The sequence below is a fragment of the Gossypium hirsutum genome, chromosome A07 (assembly GCF_007990345.1).
Source record: "Gossypium hirsutum isolate 1008001.06 chromosome A07, Gossypium_hirsutum_v2.1, whole genome shotgun sequence".
In the NCBI taxonomy this organism is placed as follows: domain Eukaryota; kingdom Viridiplantae; phylum Streptophyta; class Magnoliopsida; order Malvales; family Malvaceae; genus Gossypium; species Gossypium hirsutum.
In genome coordinates this window covers 13,493,449-13,511,727 of record NC_053430.1, presented here as the reverse complement: position 1 = coordinate 13,511,727, position 18,279 = coordinate 13,493,449, and the positions used below count along the sequence as shown (strand labels likewise).

The 18,279-nt window shown below is 33.3% G+C and overlaps 1 protein-coding gene across 1 annotated transcript; it reads left to right on the top strand.

The window, feature by feature from the left end:
* Positions 1-16,840: 16,840 nt before the first annotated feature.
* Positions 16,841-17,966, top strand: LOC107895829 (polygalacturonase). The gene is made up of 3 exons (XM_016821047.1): positions 16,841-16,874; positions 17,198-17,568; positions 17,706-17,966. The coding sequence occupies exons 1-3, from the start codon at positions 16,841-16,843 to the stop codon at positions 17,964-17,966; spliced, it is 666 nt and encodes a 221-aa protein (XP_016676536.1).
* Positions 17,967-18,279: the final 313 nt, after the last annotated feature.

The following is an 18,279-nucleotide window of genomic DNA, read 5'->3' as shown; positions in this document are numbered from 1 at the left end:
CCCTATTTTGGCAACGGATACGGGTTAAAGGTGTTACACGATTTCTTTCTTTCTTGATCAATATACATTCAAAATTAACTCATTTATTCATCAAATCATTCAATTCAGTCCAGAAACACATATTTAGGCATTTTTACACTTTAGCTCCTAAAGTTCCACATTTTTACAATTTAGTCCCTAATTCACAAATACACCAAATTCATGAAATTTAATGAAACCCAAGCCTAGCCGAATTCTCTATAAGTCCTTAACAGCCCATTATTTCCATTTATTCACACATTTAACCACATATTTAACATCTTTCACAAATTAATCCCTAAATTGCATTTTTACCTAGAATCACTTTACAAAACATTTAAATCTATCAACAATTAATCATTTTCCATTATCAAACATTTAAAAGCTCAAGCATTCTACAATGGTACTTCATGAAATCATTAACAAATTCAAAAATTAAGGCACGGGCTAGCTAGAATACAAAGCAATGATTATAAAAACATAGAAATCATCAAAAACCGAGCAAAGAACATACCTTAATCAAGAACAATAAGGGTCGAACCCTAAAACAAAACATTTGGCTTCTTTTCTTTTGATTTTTGATTATAGACGAAGAAAAATAAAGATGAAATTGGTGTTTGTTTTATTTATTTTGCTTAATAACCAAATTACCATATTAACCCTTAATAATAAAACATTTAAATAATCTAATATAAGGCCATCTATGTCAAATTCCACTATCAATGGTCTAATAACATCATAAGGGCCTTTCATTTAATAAATCGTAGAAATTTTACACCTTTAACAAGTAGAATGAAACTTTTGCATTTTACGCGATTTAGTCTTTTTTCTCAAATTGAGCAATTAAACGATAAAATTAGCTCACGAAATTTTCACACATACATGCTATCATGCTGAAAACACATCAAATAATATTAAAATAATTTTTTAACCTCGGATTTGTGGTTCTGAAACCACTATTTTGATTTAGCTAAAATCGGGCTGTTACAGTGTGGTTGTTGACGATTATATGGTTGACAATAAACCCTCTCTTCCTCCTTTATCTTTCGTCTCGATGACTTTTGTATTAGCCGAAATATTGCCAACCTGTGGACACCAATGACATGCAAATAAGCATCCTCTTTTTCGACATAATAATGCATTGCTTGGCTTCTCTGCTAAGGGTTCGATTTCCCATTTTGGGAGCTCTCGGGCATCTCTAGTTTGCCTATTTTTGCTCGAGATTTTTGTATTTATTCGGTGCTTGAGGTGTGTCCACTATAACAACAGTGAGGGCATGGCAAAACTCTACACATCAAGGTCTAACCTTCTCAGCCCTAATGGCTAAACACCAAATATGATAGAGTTTTCAACTTGATTCAAACAGAGTATGATTTTCTTTTGTAATTCATATTTTTATTTACATCTTACTTTCTACATTTATCCAAAATTTAATCCTCACTTGTAATTTTTTTCATTGAATGGATATTATTTTTTAAAAAACAACACCTTACCATTGAATTGAAATTAAATTAAGTCGTATTTAGATATTATGTTTATTCTTTCAAAAACGAAAAAAAAAGATACTTAGTAGCATTATAACTACACCTGTAGACCATTGCTGATACATGAAATAATTATATGAAATTGCAATGAGACTTTGAATTCAAGTAATCTACCTAACAGAGTCGGTGCCCCTTGGCTTGTGACACCAACTCAGCCAAGGCAGCCTCTGTTTGTTTCATTGAAAATGGTTTTCAAAAAATATTTTATACATTTTCCTATTTTTGTTTCATGGAAAAAACTTTGGTCAATGGAAAATAACTTACAAGTCAACGAAAAATAAGCCTTTTTTCCCTCTAAAATGACTTACCCTTTATGAGTGATTTTATCTTTATAAAAAAATTAACTTAAATCAGGCTTAATCTTACTATATTATTAATAAATTTTTATTTTTAAAAATATTTAAAATTAATAAAATATTATGATTTTCAATATTATTAAACATACGTATTTAATTATCTATATCTAACCAGATAATAAATCATTAATATAATATAGAAAATAAATTAATAATGTGTAACACCCAAAACCCCTGGACATTATGGTCAGATTAGGAAATGTCACATGGTAGTGTGTTTGAAAAATCGTAGCTTTGCTTAAACCAATTTCTGTTTAGAAACTTTGCATGTTTACTTATCCATTCCAAAATCATGTTATTTAATCAGGCAAAAGTTTTCAAAACCTTTATTTATTGCGGAAGCTTATAAAACCGTTTGTGTACCCGTGAGTATTTTGTTCAAATGTTGTTTCTTTTGAAAACTCGAGTTTTCCCTAGAACTAGCAGTTATAGACCAAAACAATAAAAATCCCAAATTAAAAATAAAAATCCAAAGAGGCCATGATATAGTAAAATACCCCAAAATAAAATCAAAATCATAATTAAGTACTAAATAGAATAAAATAAGTCGTGTGGCCCCACTAAGTCTTTTGTCGTACTGATCTGCTTAGGTTTGGGGATTACCTGTACAGATAAAACAGAAGGGTGAGTTTAGAAAAACTCAGTGTGTAATCCCATGTAAAACAATAGGTAGAATGCAACTATAGTCTGGGCCTAAGCTCTTTCCAATACCAGATTCAGTTTCAGTTAGGGCCTTAGCCCATCTTAGTATAGGAGCAGTCATGCATTAGGGCCTTGTTCCGTTACAGTATCAGTAATCAGTATAGTAACAGATATGCAATCACAAAATCCTACCCAGCCAGCCTCTACACACCATCTCCATCCAACCCTACACTCCATGTAGGGATAACATCATCTCACCCATCCCTACACTCCAAAAAGTACCAATGCGGCACTAGGCAGTAGTTTGCAGCTGAGCTGCCAGTAAATTAGGCTCAATTCCTTTCAGTACACTTCCTTCGAACAATATCAACCACAATGCCAATGCAATGCAATACACAAATATGACATGCTATAACATAATATCATGCATATAATCAGGGTATACAATATCAAATAAGTGGGACATCATCATGCTTAATAATATGCACAATCATATCAGTCATACAATCATTTCAGTTAATTAGGGGCTAGGTAAGCTTACCGACCCTACAGTAGGTCCACAGTCGACTCGGGTGACCAATGCAACCTTAGCAGTCAAACAATGAAAATGGGTCGACAAACCCATATTGTTTGCTCGTATGGACCCATACGCCCGTGTGGCCTACACGGTCCAAAATGGCTTTGGCCGTGTAGATCACACGACCTGACCCACACGCCCATGTAGGCCCATCCGCCTGTATGGCCCACATGGCCCAATACGATCCGGCCCATGTATCGCACATGGCCAGCCTCATCGATCACACGTCCGTGTTCAGTCACATAGCCTACCACACGGGCGACCACACACCCATGTGGCGTTGACAGTCACACTTTTTGGTTTTTGCCGATTTCCATTTTCAGAGTTGTGTTTACACACCTACTTCGATTCTTACACCTAAAACTCCCGAACACTCCCGGTACCTTAAATTGCAACAAACACTTGATTAAAATTTAACCATTAAATTCATCAAAATCCCGAAAGGTGACCACTTTTGAGAGGTAAGTTATTACCTTAAATCGAGTAGCAGAAATTCCCTGCCTTCAGAACGTTGAAAAAAAAATAAGTAATCAGAATTTTTTGGTAAAACCTCCCCTAATCCCATAAATTTCTCCCCATATCCCTAAGTTCCCTCCTAAAACCGTCCATCACACTCCAACTAACCCTCAAATTCCCCCAAACCGTCTGCCACAATCTCCTCAACAACCGAATTCAACCCTCATTCAAACACTACAATATTTCGGTACAAAATAATCCCTTTTTTGCACAAAGAATCGAACTTCAGACCTTCAGCTTAATTACACCCCACTCAACCACTAGACCAGCAAACCAATTCTGACATATTTTACCAACATTTATTTATAAGCCTATTGATTAGAGATAGGGGTTTATTCATTTAAAAACAAATATTTTCCCAAGCTAAGGCTTGAACTTGAGACCTCTCAGACACTTACCAAAACACTTATCCCATTGAGGTAGACATATATTTATGTCACAAACATTCGAAAATAAATATAAGATATTTTTGGGGCGTTACATAATGGATAAATTTATTCATCAATTTTTTATACAAAGCCTAAAACTACTCATAACTCCTCCCCAACCCTTAATATAGGAGAGCATTAATGCCCTTCAGAATACTCGAACCCACGGCCTCTTGCATGTGCAACAATGTCGGTGCCAACTTTATCAACTTTTTTCTGCAAATTAACGAATAAATTCCCTTCGAAAAAGAAAAAAAGTTCTAATTATAATAAGTAAAACTTCGTCATATTATTTACCCACGCTAATTAAAATAGAAAATGTTTAATTGGTTGTAATTTGGTCTTACTCTCTCAATATATAAGATGGTTTGAAACAAAACAAAAGACAAAAATCATACTCTCTTTGAAGTAAATAAAAAGAAAGTATGGCTATTCAATTTAATTTTGTTTCATCCATGTTAATACTATTACTTTTATCCATATCATTCGCTAAAGGTCAAGAAGGAAGAGGTGGTGGTGTTATTGATGTTTTAACAAAGTTTGGTACAAAGGCAGACGAGAAAATAGATTTGAGTAAGGTAAGCAAAATATTATCTAACTTTATAGTCAGCATACAAAAGCATGCATAACTATTTTTCAAATCTCTTATCTTTATATGTATCTTTTTCTTTTTTTCTTTTTTTCTTTTTTGGCTTTAGCCATTGTTGGATGCTTGGAAAAAAGCATGTGCCTCGACATCTTCGGTAAAAATTGTGATTCTTAAAGGGATATATTTTTTAAGTACAGCTACCTTAGATGGTCCTTGCAATGCTCCTATTGAGCTTCAAGTTGAAGGCACCGTGAAGACTTCGACAGACTCTGGTGCTCTCAAGGAGCCTAAATGGATTGCTTTCAATAGAATTGAAAATTTCAAATTGTTTGGCGGAGGAGTTTTCGATGGCTAGGGAACCACTACTTATAAAAGAGAAGGTTGTGAAAAGCACGATTACTGTGATTCACTTCCTATTGTAAGTTCTTTTCTTATTGAGAAGTTATGAATTTTTAAAAAAAAATAGAATTAACTAATAATTATTTTTTGTTTCATTCCGATTTTAAACAGAACCTAAGGTTTGAATTTTTAACCAACGCAATGGTACAAGGTATAACTAGCAAAGATAGCAAGCAGTTCCACGTTAATGTTCTAGTGTGACAACCCTAAGTAAACCCTAGTCGGAATGTGATTTCGGGACTACATTATCGAGTCAAAAGTTTATTTTTGTGTTTTAATTACATAAATTTATGTGCGATAGTGAATGTATGAAATTAAATGCTTAATATTAGCTTTAGGAATGTGAATTAATTCGAAAGGACCTAGTTGAGAGACTTAGAAAAGATGATAGACAATTTGTAAGGATCAAATAACAACAATGTGGGGAAGCTTGGGTTTGCTTGTCAATTTACCCAAATTGACAAGTAGTGGTCGGCCAAACAATAATGCACTACCACTAAGTTGAATTTATAGCAATTTTATATTAGATAATAGGTTAATTAAACAAAATAAATAAAATAAAGATGAATAAAATAAGAGGAAGGAAAGAGAAAGTGATCATCTTCTTCCTCTTGCCATGGCCGTAAGCTAAAGGAAAGAAAGGAAGGAAATTTCTAAACATTCGGCCATCCTAAAGAGTTGATTAAGGTAAGACTCATGATAAATCCATTAAATTTTGAAAAAAAATCTAGTTAGTAGCTAATGTCTATTATATTCCGTGTGTTAATTTTCTACCTAATTAGGTGACTAAATGGCATACAGTTAGAGGAAGGTAAAGCTAAGAGAATGGTGTTTTTGATGTTGTGAATGAAAATAGTAGAAAGGTGAAAGAAAATTTAGGTAGAAAAGTAGATATGTGTGGATTTACATGATGTTATAAATAGATGTAAAACTATACTAGTTTAGGAAAAATTCGGTCAAGTGTTCATGAGATGAAATTTTGTGTTTAAATGAATTTAAAATGATATTATAATTATGTTATATATTCGGCCATCCAATTAAGCATATGGGTGATGGTGAATTTAGTTTTTGCACATTCGGTTATATAGATAAGCATATTTGTGATATTATCTCGATTTTATATAATCAACTAAAGGAGTAATGTTAGCTTATATGTTGAGTTTGATTCATGATTATATATATAATTGAATGTAAACATATTCGAGATAATGTTATGACGGGAATTGATGTTGCATTGAAAATTTTATATTCGGCATTGTAGTTAAGTACATAGGTGATATCGATTTTAATCTTGCACATTCGGTTATATAGTATGCACATTATAAAATTTTCTTTGATTCTCTAAAATCGACCAAATGAGGAGATTGGCTTTCAAAGTTGAGTTTGACTCATACTTATGTATAATTGAGTGTAATTATATTTGGCATAATGTTATTTGGAAGTGATAATGCATTCGGCTTTATGGCATAATATAAATATTAGTTGAAACCTTGATGTCTTGAACAAGGATTGTTGTAAGAAGAAATGGAATCATTAAATTCATATAGATATGAGTATATTTGCGAAGTAATTGAACTACTAAATTCATTTATTTTAGCTCAAGAATCCAAGGGAGGAGAATCAAGTAAAGGCAAAGCAAAGAATATTGAATAGTCATTTGGGAATCATTTCATCTGACGTAATGTAAGTCCATAAGTTTTCATGAGATTAATTGTATGTGCATTTATAATTGTCGCCGTATGTGCCAATTAAGTTAAGTAAATTGTTTTACTATGAGGAATCGATACTAGCACTAAGTGTGCGAAGCTAAAAGGCACTATGTGTGCTGATTTAAATGTTAATACGTGATTGAACTTTTGGGGCACTAAGTGTGCGGTGTATCATGGCACTATGTGTGCGAAAATCCTTATGCACTATCTGTGCGAATTCGGTTGATGGTATAAGTAGCATATGGAAAGCATATAGTGTTAGTGTTATTAACTGAAATATCAAAATGAGGCATGAAATGAATATGCATGAGTGTATATACTTTGACATTGTTCTATAAATTGAGAGAAGGTTTTAAAGAGTTTGATTGTATGATAGTTGATTGATAGCAAGCTTTGGCCTGTGGTCGGGTCAGTAAAATATGTGAATGTAACATAATCCGGCATGACTGAAATTGGTTGATCTTATATTAATTTTCTCGCAATCTCATATCAACGATATGTATATTATTGCTTATGACTTACTGGGTTAAATACTCATTTTGTGTGTTTGTTTGTTTTCTATTTAGATTTCCTTGACCCATTTTGCGTGTTCGGACCATCGTCAAAGTCATCACACCAGCTTGCAACTTTTTGGTATCTTCTTCTTAGTTGGCCTAAGAGAACATTTCGGCATGTATAGGCTATTATGTTTTGTTTGAACCTTGGTATGTATACTTTTAGCCATGCAAAAATGGCATAAATGTTAAGTTGGATTTAGACTTATGATACGTAGTTATAAGTAATAGTTAAAGTCTATTTGATTATTATGCCGTTTGTCATGGCTAATCATTTTCGGTGTTACACTCATGATATGGTTATTGAGTAGTAAGGAAATGCTTGGAAATGATTAGCCTTTGGTATGGCTAGTCATGATCATACTTGGTGATATGTATGTTAAATTACTCTAATAGGTAAAATTTACTCTAATAATAGATGCAGACAGCAGTAGTAATGTGAAATTGAAAAATCACTAAAAATAGTAGAAATGGAATTAAATAATGAATAAATTATTGAATCGAAGCTTGATGAGTCTATTTTCACATGGAAGAAGTAAAACAAGTATATGAGCTATATTGTATGAGATATTTAAAAATAAATGAATGGCTAATAGATGATTTATGAGTCATGCTTTGTGTGTGATTGAAGGTAGTAAAAATAAATATTGAAATAGGTTGTACTGATAAGTATGATATGTAATTTGGTATATGATTGAATAGGTGAGTAATGAAGAATGAATCAGGCTAGTTGGTATGTGTTTGAATGTACAAATGGTATTGATTTGAGTATATGAATGCTTGATTTTGAAATGGCTTATAACGTGTATTGAAATGGATATTTTGGCTACCTATAAATGTATTTGAAATGGTACCATTTTGATTGCTAGGTGTGCATGAGAAAAGGGTGGAAAGTTGGCTTTGCAATTAGCCTATTTTTTTCCACACGGGCAGAGACACGGGCGTGTGTCTCAACCGTGTGTGATACACGGTCATGTTACACGGCCGTGTGTCCCCTAGGGTAGTCCTTAGAATTAATTCAATATACCCTACAGGGTTGGCACGGCATTGACACACGAGCGTGTCTACTGGTGGTGTGTGACACACGGGCTGGCACATGGCCATGTGGCCAGCCATGTGACCTAAATCAGTAACCCCTCCAGATTTCCCACGGCCATGGCACACGAGCGTGTCCTCGGCCATGTGGTGCAAGTCAATATGTATACCCATTTTCACACGAGCTGAGACATGGATGTGTCTGGTGGCCGTGTTATGAATGTGTGAAAATTTTATAAGTTTCATAAAGTTTACAAATGTTATCAGTTTAGTCCCGAACCTCTTCCAAGCATGATTTAAGGTCTTGTAAAGCCTTATAAGGGAAAATGTGATTATGTTTGATCAATGTTTATGTGTTAATGGATTTTCATGTGAGAAATGTAAGATGTATGATGTAATTGATTGGTAATGCCTCGTAACCCTATTTTGGCAACGGATACGGGTTAAAGGTGTTACACGATTTCTTTCTTTCTTGATCAATATACATTCAAAATTAACTCATTTATTCATCAAATCATTCAATTCAGTCCAGAAACACATATTTAGGCATTTTTACACTTTAGTCCCTAAAGTTCCACATTTTTACAATTTAGTCCCTAATTCACAAATACACCAAATTCATGAAATTTCATGAAACCCAAGCCTAGCCGAATTCTCTATAAGTCCTTAACAGCCCATTATTTTCATTTATTCACACATTTAACCACATATTTAACATCTTTCACAAATTAATCCCTAAATTGCATTTTTACCTAGAATCACTTTACAAAACATTTAAATCTATCAACAATTAATCATTTTCCATTATCAAACATTTAAAAGCTCAAGCATTCTACAATGGTACTTCATGAAATCATTAACAAATTCAAAAATTAAGGCACGGGCTAGCTAGAATACAAAGCAATGATTATAAAAACGTAGAAATCATCAAAAACCGAGCAAAGAACATACCTTAATCAAGAAAAATAAGGGTCGAACCCTAAAACAAAACATTTGGCTTCTTTTCTTTTGATTTTTTATTATAGATGAAGAAAAATAAAGATGAAATTGGTGTTTGTTTTATTTATTTTGCTTAATAACCAAATTACCATATTAACCCTTAATAATAAAACATTTAAATCATCTAATATAAGGCCATCTATGTCAAATTCCACTATCAATGGTCTAATAACATCATAAGGACCTTTCATTTAATAAATCATAGAAATTTTACACCTTTAACAATTAGAATGAAACTTTTGCATTTTACGCGATTTAGTCCTTTTTTCTCAAATTGAGCAATTAAACGATAAAATTAGCTCACGAAATTTTCACACATACATGCTATCATGCTGAAAACACATCAAATAATATTAAAATAATTTTTTAACCTCGGATTTGTGGTTCTGAAACCACTATTTTGATTTAGCTAAAATCGGGCTGTTACAGTGTGGTTGTTGACGATTATATGGTTGACAATAAACCCTCTCTTCCTCCTTTATCTTTCGTCTCGATGACTTTTGTATTAGCCGAAATATTGCCAACCTGTGGACACCAATGACATGCAAATAAGCATCCTCTTTTTCAACATAATAATGCATTGCTTGGCTTCTCTGCTAAGGGTTCGATTTCCCATTTTGGGAGCTCTCGGGCATCTCTAGTTTGCCTATTTTTGCTCGAGCTTTTTGTATTTATTCGGTGCTTGAGGTGTGTCCACTATAACAATAGTGAGGGCATGACAAAACTCTACACATCAAGGTCTAACCTTCTCAGCCCTAATGGCTAAACACCAAATATGATAGAGTTTTCAACTTGATTCAAATAGAGTATGATTTTCTTTTGTAATTCATATTTTTATTTACATCTTACTTTCTACATTTATCCAAAATTTGATCCTCACTTGTAATTTTTTCATTGAATGGATATTATTTTTTAAAAAACAACACCTTACCATTGAACTGAAATTAAATTAAGTTGTATTTAGATATTATGTTTATTCTTTCAAAAACGAAAAAAAAGTTACTTAGTAGCATTATAACTACACCTGTAGACCATTGCTGATACATGAAATAATTATATGAAATTGCAATGAGACTTTGAATTCAAGTAATCTACCTAACAGAGTCGGTGCCCCTTGGCTTGTGACACCAACTCAGCCAAGGCAGCCTCTGTTTGTTTCATTGAAAATGGTTTTCAAAAAGTATTTTATACATTTTCCTATTTTTGTTTCATGGAAAACACTTTGGTCAATGGAAAATAACTTACAAGTCAACGAAAAATAAGCCTTTTTTCCCTCCAAAATGACTTACCCTTTATGAGTGATTTTATCTTTATAAAAAAATTAACTTAAATCAAGCTTAATCTTAATATATTATTAATAAATTTTTATTTTTAAAAATATTTAAAATTAATAAAATATTATGATTTTCAATATTATTAAACATACGTATTTAATTATCTATATCTAACCAGATAATAAATCATTAATATAATATAGAAAATAAATTAATAATGTGTAACACCCAAAACCCCTGGACATTATGGTCAGATCAGGAAATGTCACATGGTAGTGTGTTTGAAAAATCGTAGCTTTGCTTAAACCAATTTCTGTTTAGAAACTTTGCATGTTTACTTATCCATTCCAAAATCATATTATTTAATCAGGCGAAAGTTTTCAAAATGTTTATTTATTGCGGAAGCTTATAAAACCGTTTGTGTACTCGTGAGTATTTTGTTCAAATGTTGTTTCTTTTGAAAACTCGAGTTTTCCCTAGAACTAGCAGTTATAGACCAAAACAATAAAAATCCCAAATTAAAAATAAAAAATCCAAAGAGGCCATGATATAGTAAAATACCCCAAAATAAAATCAAAATCATAATTAAGTACTAAATAGAATGAAATAAGTCGTGTGGCCCCACTAAGTCTTTTGCCGTACCGATCCGCTTAGGTTTGTGGATTACCTGTACAGATAAAACAGAAGGGTGAGTTTACAAAAACTCAGTGTGTAATCCCATGTAAAACAATAGGTAGAAAGCAACTATAGTCTGGGCCTAAGCTCTTTCCAATACCAGATTCAGTTTCAGTTAGGGCCTTAGTCCATCTTAGTATAGGAGCAGTCATGCATTAGGGCCTTGTTCCGTTACAGTATCAATAATCAGTATAGTAACAGATATGCAATCACAAAATCCTACCCAGCCAGCCTCTACACACCATCTCTATCCAACCCTACACTCCATTTAGGGATAAAATCATCTCACCCATCCCTACACTCCAAAAAGTACCAATGTGGCACTAGGCAGTAGTTTGCAACTGAGCTGCTAGTAAATTAGGCTCAACGCCTTTCAGTACAGTTCCTTCGAACAATATCAACCACAATCCCAATGCAATGCAATACACAAATATGACATGCTATAACATAATATCATGCATATAATCAGGGTATACAATATCAAATCAGTGGGACATCATCATGCTTAATAATATGTACAATCATATCAGTCATACAATCATTTCAGTTAATTAGGGGCTAGGTAAGCTTGCCGACCCTACAGTAGGTCCACAGTCGACTCGGGTGACCAATGCAACCTTAGCAGTCAAACAGTGAAAATGGGTCGACAAACCCATATTGTTTGCTCGTTTGGACCCATACGCCCGTGTGGCCTACACGGTCCAAAATGGCTTTGGCCGTGTAGATCACACGACCTGACCCAACGATCCCACACGCCCATATAGGCCCATCCGCCTGCATGGCTCACATGGCCCAATACGATCCGGCCCATGTATCGCACATGGCCAGCCTCGTCGATCACACGTCCGTGTTCAGTCACATAGCCTACCACATGGGCGACCACACACCCATGTGGCGTTGACAATCACACTTTTTGGTTTTTGCTGATTTCCATTTTCAGAGTTGTGTTTACACACCTACTTCGATTCTTACACCTAAAACTCTCGAACACTCCCGGTACCTTAAATTGCAACAAACACTTGATTAAAATTTAACCATCAAATTCATCAAAATCCCGAAAGGTGACCACTTTTGAGAGGTAAGTTATTACCTTAAATCGAGTAGCAGAAATTCCCTACCTTCAGAACGTTAAAAAAAGAAAATAAGTAATCAGATTTTTTTGGTAAAACCTCCCCTAATCCCATAAATTTCTCCCCATATCCCTAAGTTCCCTCCTAAAACCGTCCATCACACTCCAACTAACCCTCAAATTCCCCCAAACCGTCTGCCACAATCTCCTCAACAACCGAATTCAACCCTCATTCAAACACTATAATATTTCGGAACAAAATAATCCCTTGTTTGCACAAAGAATCGAATTTCAGACCTTCAGCTTAATTACACCCCACTCAACCACTAGACCAGCAAGCCAATTCTGACATATTTTACCAACATTTATTTATAAGCCTATTGATTAGAGATAGGGGTTTATTCATTTAAAAACAAATATTTTCCCAAGCTAAGGCTTGAACTTGAGACCTCTCAGACACTTACCAAAACACTTATCCCATTGAGGTAGACATATATTTATGTCACAAACATACGAAAATAAATATAAGATATTTTTGGGGCGTTACATAATGGATAAATTTATTCATCAATTTTTTATACAAAGCCTAAAACTACTCATAACTCCTCCCCAACCCTTAATATAGGAGAGCATTAATGCCCTTCAGAATGCTCGAACCCACGGCCTCTTGCATGTGCAACAATGTCGGTGCCAACTTTATCAACTTTTTTTTGCAAATTAACGAATAAATTTCCTTCGAAAAAGAAAAAAAGTGCTAATTATAATAAGTAAAACTTCTTCATATTATTTACCCACGCTAATTAAAATAGAAATTGTTTAATTGGTTGTAGTTTGGTCTTACTCTCTCTCTATATAAGATGGTTTGAAACAAAACAAAAGACAAAAATCATACTCTCTTTGAAGTAAATAAAAATAATGTATGGCTATTCAATTTAATTTTGTTTCATCCATGTTAATACTATTACTTTTATCCATATCATTCGCTAAAGGTCAAGAAGGAAGAGGTGGTGGTGTTATTGATGTTTTTGCAAAGTTTGGTACAAAGGCAGACGAGAAAATAGATTTGAGTAAGGTAAGCAAAATATCATCTAACTTTATAGTCAGCATACAAAAGCATGCATAACTATTTTTCAAATCTCTTATCTTTATATGTATCTTTTTCTTTTTTTCTTTTTTGGCTTTAGCCATTGTTGGATGCTTGGAAAAAAGCATGTGCCTCGACATCTTCGGTAAAATTGTGATTCTTAAAAGGATATATTTTTTAAGTACAGCTACCTTAGATGGTCCTTGCAATGCTCCTATTGAGCTTCAAGTTGAAGGCACCGTGAAGGCTTCGGCAGACTCTGGCGCTTTCAAGGAGCCTAAATGGATTGCCTTCAATAGAATTGAAATTTCAAATTGTTTGGCGGAGGAGTTTTCGATGGCTAGGGAACCACTACTTATAAAAGAGAAGGTTGCGAAAAGCACGATTACTGTGATTCACTTCCTATTGTAAGTTGTTTTCTTATTGAGAAGTTATGAATTTTTTTTAAAAAAATAGAATTAACTAATAATTATTTTTTGTTTCATTCCGAATTTAAACAGAACCTAAGGTTTGAATTTTTAACCAACGCAATGGTACAAGGTATAACTAGCAAAGATAGCAAGCAGTTCCACGTTAATGTTCTAGTGTGACAACCCTAAGTAGACCCTAGTCGGAATGTGATTTCGGGACCACATTACCGAGTCAAAAATTTATTTTTTTGTTTTAATTACATAAATTTATGTGCGATAGTGAATGTATGAAATTAAATGCTTAATATTAGCTTTAGGAATGTGAATTAATTCGAAAGGACCTAGTTGAGAGACTTAGAAAAGATGATAGACAATTTGTAAGGATCAAATAACAACAATGTGGGGAAGCTTGGGTTTGCATGTCAATTTACCCAAATTGACAAGTAGTGGCCGGCCAAACAATAATGCACTACCACTAAGTTGAATTTATAGCAATTTTATATTAGATAATAGGTTAATTAAACAAAATAAATAAAATAAAGATGAATAAAATAAGAGGAAGGAAAGAGAAAGTGTTCATCTTCTTCCTCTTGCCATGGCCGTAAGCTAAAGGAAAGAAAGGAAGGAAATTTCTAAACATTCGGCCATCCTAAAGAGTTGATTAAGGTAAGACTCATGATAAATCCATTAAATTTTGAAAAAAAATCTAGTTAGTAGCCAATGTCTATTATATTCTGTGTGTTAATTTTCTACCTAATTAGGTGACTAAATGGCATACGGTTAGAGGAAGGTAAAGCTAAGAGAGTGGTGTTTTTGATGTTGTGAATGGAAATAGTAGAAAGGTGAAAGAAAATTTAGGTAGAAAAGTAGATATGTGTGGATTTACATGATGTTATAAATAGATGTAAACCTATGCTAGTTTAGGAAAAATTCGGTCAAGTGTTCATGAGATGAAATTTTGTGTTTAAATGAATTTAAAATGATATTATAATTATGTTATATATTCGGCCATCCAATTAAGCATATGGGTGATGGTGAATTTAGTTTTTGCACATTCGGTTATATAGATAAGCACATTTGTGATATTATCTCGATTTTATATAATCAACTAAAGGAGTAATGTTAGCTTATATGTTGAGTTTGATTCATGATTATATATATAATTGAATGTAAACATATTCGAGATAATGTTATGACGGGAATTGATGTTGCATTGAAAATTTTATATTCGGCATTGTAGTTAAGTACATAGGTGATATCGATTTTAATCTTGCACATTCGGTTATATAGTATGCACATTATAAAATTTTCTTTGATTCTCTAAAATCGACCAAATGAGGAGGTTGGCTTTCAAAGGTTAGTTTGACTCATACTTATGTATAATTGAGTGTAATTATATTTGGCATAATGTTATTTGGAAGTGATAATGCATTCGGCTTTATGGCATAATATAAATATTAGTTGAAACCTTGATGTCTTGAACAAGGATTGTTGTAAGAAGAAATGGAATCATTAAATTCATATAGATATGAGTATTTTTGCAAAGTAATTAAACTACTAAATTCATTTATTTTAGCTCAAGAATCCAAGGGAGGAGAATCAAGTAAAGGAAAAGCAAAGAATATTGCATAGTCATTTGGGAATCATTTCATCCGACGTAATGTAAGTCCATATGTTTTTATGAGATTAATTGTATATGCATTTATAATTGTGGCCGTATGTGCCAATTAAGTTAAGTAAATTATTTTACTATGAGGAATCGATACTAGCACTAAGTGTGCGAAGCTAAAAGGCACTATGTGTGCTGATTTAAATGTTAATACGCGATTGAACTTTTGGGGCACTAAGTGTGCGGTGTATCATGGCACTATGTGTGCGAAAATCCTTATGCACTATGTGTGCGAATTCGATTGATGGTATAAGTAGCATATGGAAAGCATATAGTGTTAGTGCTATTAACTGAAATATCAAAATGAGGCATGAAATGAATATGCATGAGTGTATATACTTTGACATTGTTCTATAAATTGAGAGAAGGTTTTAAAGCGTTTGATTGTATGATAGTTGATTGATAGCAAGCTTTGGCCTGTGGTCGGGTCAGTAAAATATGTGAATGTAACATAATCCGGCATGACTGAAATTGGTTGATCTTATATTAATTTTCTCGCAATCTCATATCAACGATATGTATATTATTGCTTATGACTTACTGGGTTGAATACTCATTTTGTGTGTTTGTTTGTTTTCTATTTAGATTTCCTTGACCCATTTTGCGTGTTCGGACCATCGTCAAAGTCATCACACCAGCTTGCAACTTTTTGGTATCTTCTTCTTAGTTGGCCTAAGAGAATATTTCGGCATGTATAGGCTATTATGTTTTGTTTGAACCTTGGTATGTATACTTTTAGCCATGCGAAAATGGCATAAATGTTAAGTTGGATTTAGACTTATGATACGTAGTTATAAGTAATAGTTAAAGTCTATTTGATTATTATGCCGTTTGTCATGGCTAATCATTTCCGGTGTTACACTCATGATATGGTTATTGAGTAGTAAGGAAATGCTTGGAAATGATTAGCCTTTGGTATGGCTAGTCATGATCATACTTGGTGATATGTATTTTAAATTACTCTAATAGGTAAAATTTACTCTAATAATAGATGCAGACAGCAGTAGTGATGTGAAATTGAAAAATCACTAAAAATATTAGAAATGGAATTAAATAATGAATAAATTATGGAATTGAAGCTTGATGAGTCTATTTTCACATGGAAGAAGTAAAAATAGTATATGAGCTATATTGCATGAGATATTTAAAACCTTGTGAAACAGGGCCAGAACGATTTCTGGATCCCCTGTTCCGACTTTGTAAATTCACCATAAATTCTAAAAAGATAATTAGAAGTCATACTTTATATGTATAGATTCCTTATTGAGTCTAGTTTTATTAGGGACAAACGACATGGTCATTGAGTCTCTGTACAGGGAGATATCTGGTTCGTAATACACAGAGGTCAGAGTAGTCGAACCCTGAAACAGGGGAGACTTTAACTAATAAACTGTACTAATTGGACCAATCAAAAATTGTGGAAAAATTTTAATAGATAGATATATGAGTTTAGTTTCAGGAAAAATTTTTAGAATTGGATTTTGAGTTTCAGAACTCAAGATACGAATTTTTAAGTGACTATAACGCAGATTGACAGCCTGTCTGGGAGTTTTAAATAAATTGTTTGAGCCGTATAAGTGATGAACTAAGCTAGATAACACCTCGTGTTCGACCCCGGTGACGGCCACGGTTTCGGGGTGTTACATCTAGGATGTAAAAACATTACTTTCGAACATTTCACCGTATCTGCACCTGGAGAAAGCCCAAACACAGATGGGATTCACATCGGGAGATCAGATGGGGTTAATGTTCTTAACACAGAGATAAAAACTGGTGATGATTGTGTTTCAATTGGGGATGGTTCCAAAAATTTGGTTATCAATGGAGTAAATTGTGGACCAGGACATGGTATCAGTATTGGTCGTCTTGGATTGTTTAAAAATGAAGAACCCGTTGATGGAGTTACAGTAAAAAATTGCACCTTGACTAATACTTCAAATGGTGTTAGAATCAAAAGTTGGCCAGGTGCTGAACCCTGCACTTGTTCAAACATTCACTTTGAGGATATTACCGTGACCAATGTCAGTTCTCCTATTATAATTGATCAGAAATATTACCCATGGAACAAATGCAAAATAAATGTATGTACATATTTATGAAAATCATAAGAGAGCAAAAAGAGTTAATCGGTCATTGAGTCATTATTTTGTTGATGCAGGAAGAACCAAAAGTTAAGCTAAGCAACATTAGTTTCAAAAACATTCACGGCACTTCGGCACTTCCAGAAGCTGTCAAGATTATTTGCAGAGCTACTTTGCCGTATGAAAATGTGGAACTTGCCAACATTCAAATTACGCTCAGTGGACCGACTGGACCTGCAGTATCACAATGTTCGAATGTGAAGCCTAAAGTTAGTGGTAAAAAAAATCCAGCTGCATGTTCCGCCCCTATCGCAGCAAAACCTACCCCGGCCGCTTAATCAATAGCATAGGTATAAATATTTTTGATGAGGTTGTAACTCCTATAATTATTTTTATTTTGCAAACAAATTTTGTTTTGTTTTACATTCCATGTTATTAAGAATATTTTCTTAAACTTAATTATTTTTAAAAATACACTTCAACAAAAAAATATTGCAATGTGATAACATTTTATGCATTTTGGCTTACGATGTAATTACTATTAAAATACTAATGAACCAGATACTATTTAATTATTTTGTTTTTTATTTACCTAATTTTTTTTAATTTAGAAAACTGGCATAATAAAAATTTTAATCCTCAATATTTATA

Coding starts and splice junctions, on each gene's coding strand:
- LOC107895829 (XM_016821047.1), top strand. CDS start 16,841: ATGGTCATTGAGTCTCTGTACAGGGAGATATCTG. Junction 16,875..17,197: donor TCTGTACAGGGAGATATCTG/GTTCGTAATACA, acceptor TGTTACATCTAG/GATGTAAAAACATTACTTTC. Junction 17,569..17,705: donor AGGATATTACCGTGACCAAT/GTCAGTTCTCCT, acceptor TTGTTGATGCAG/GAAGAACCAAAAGTTAAGCT.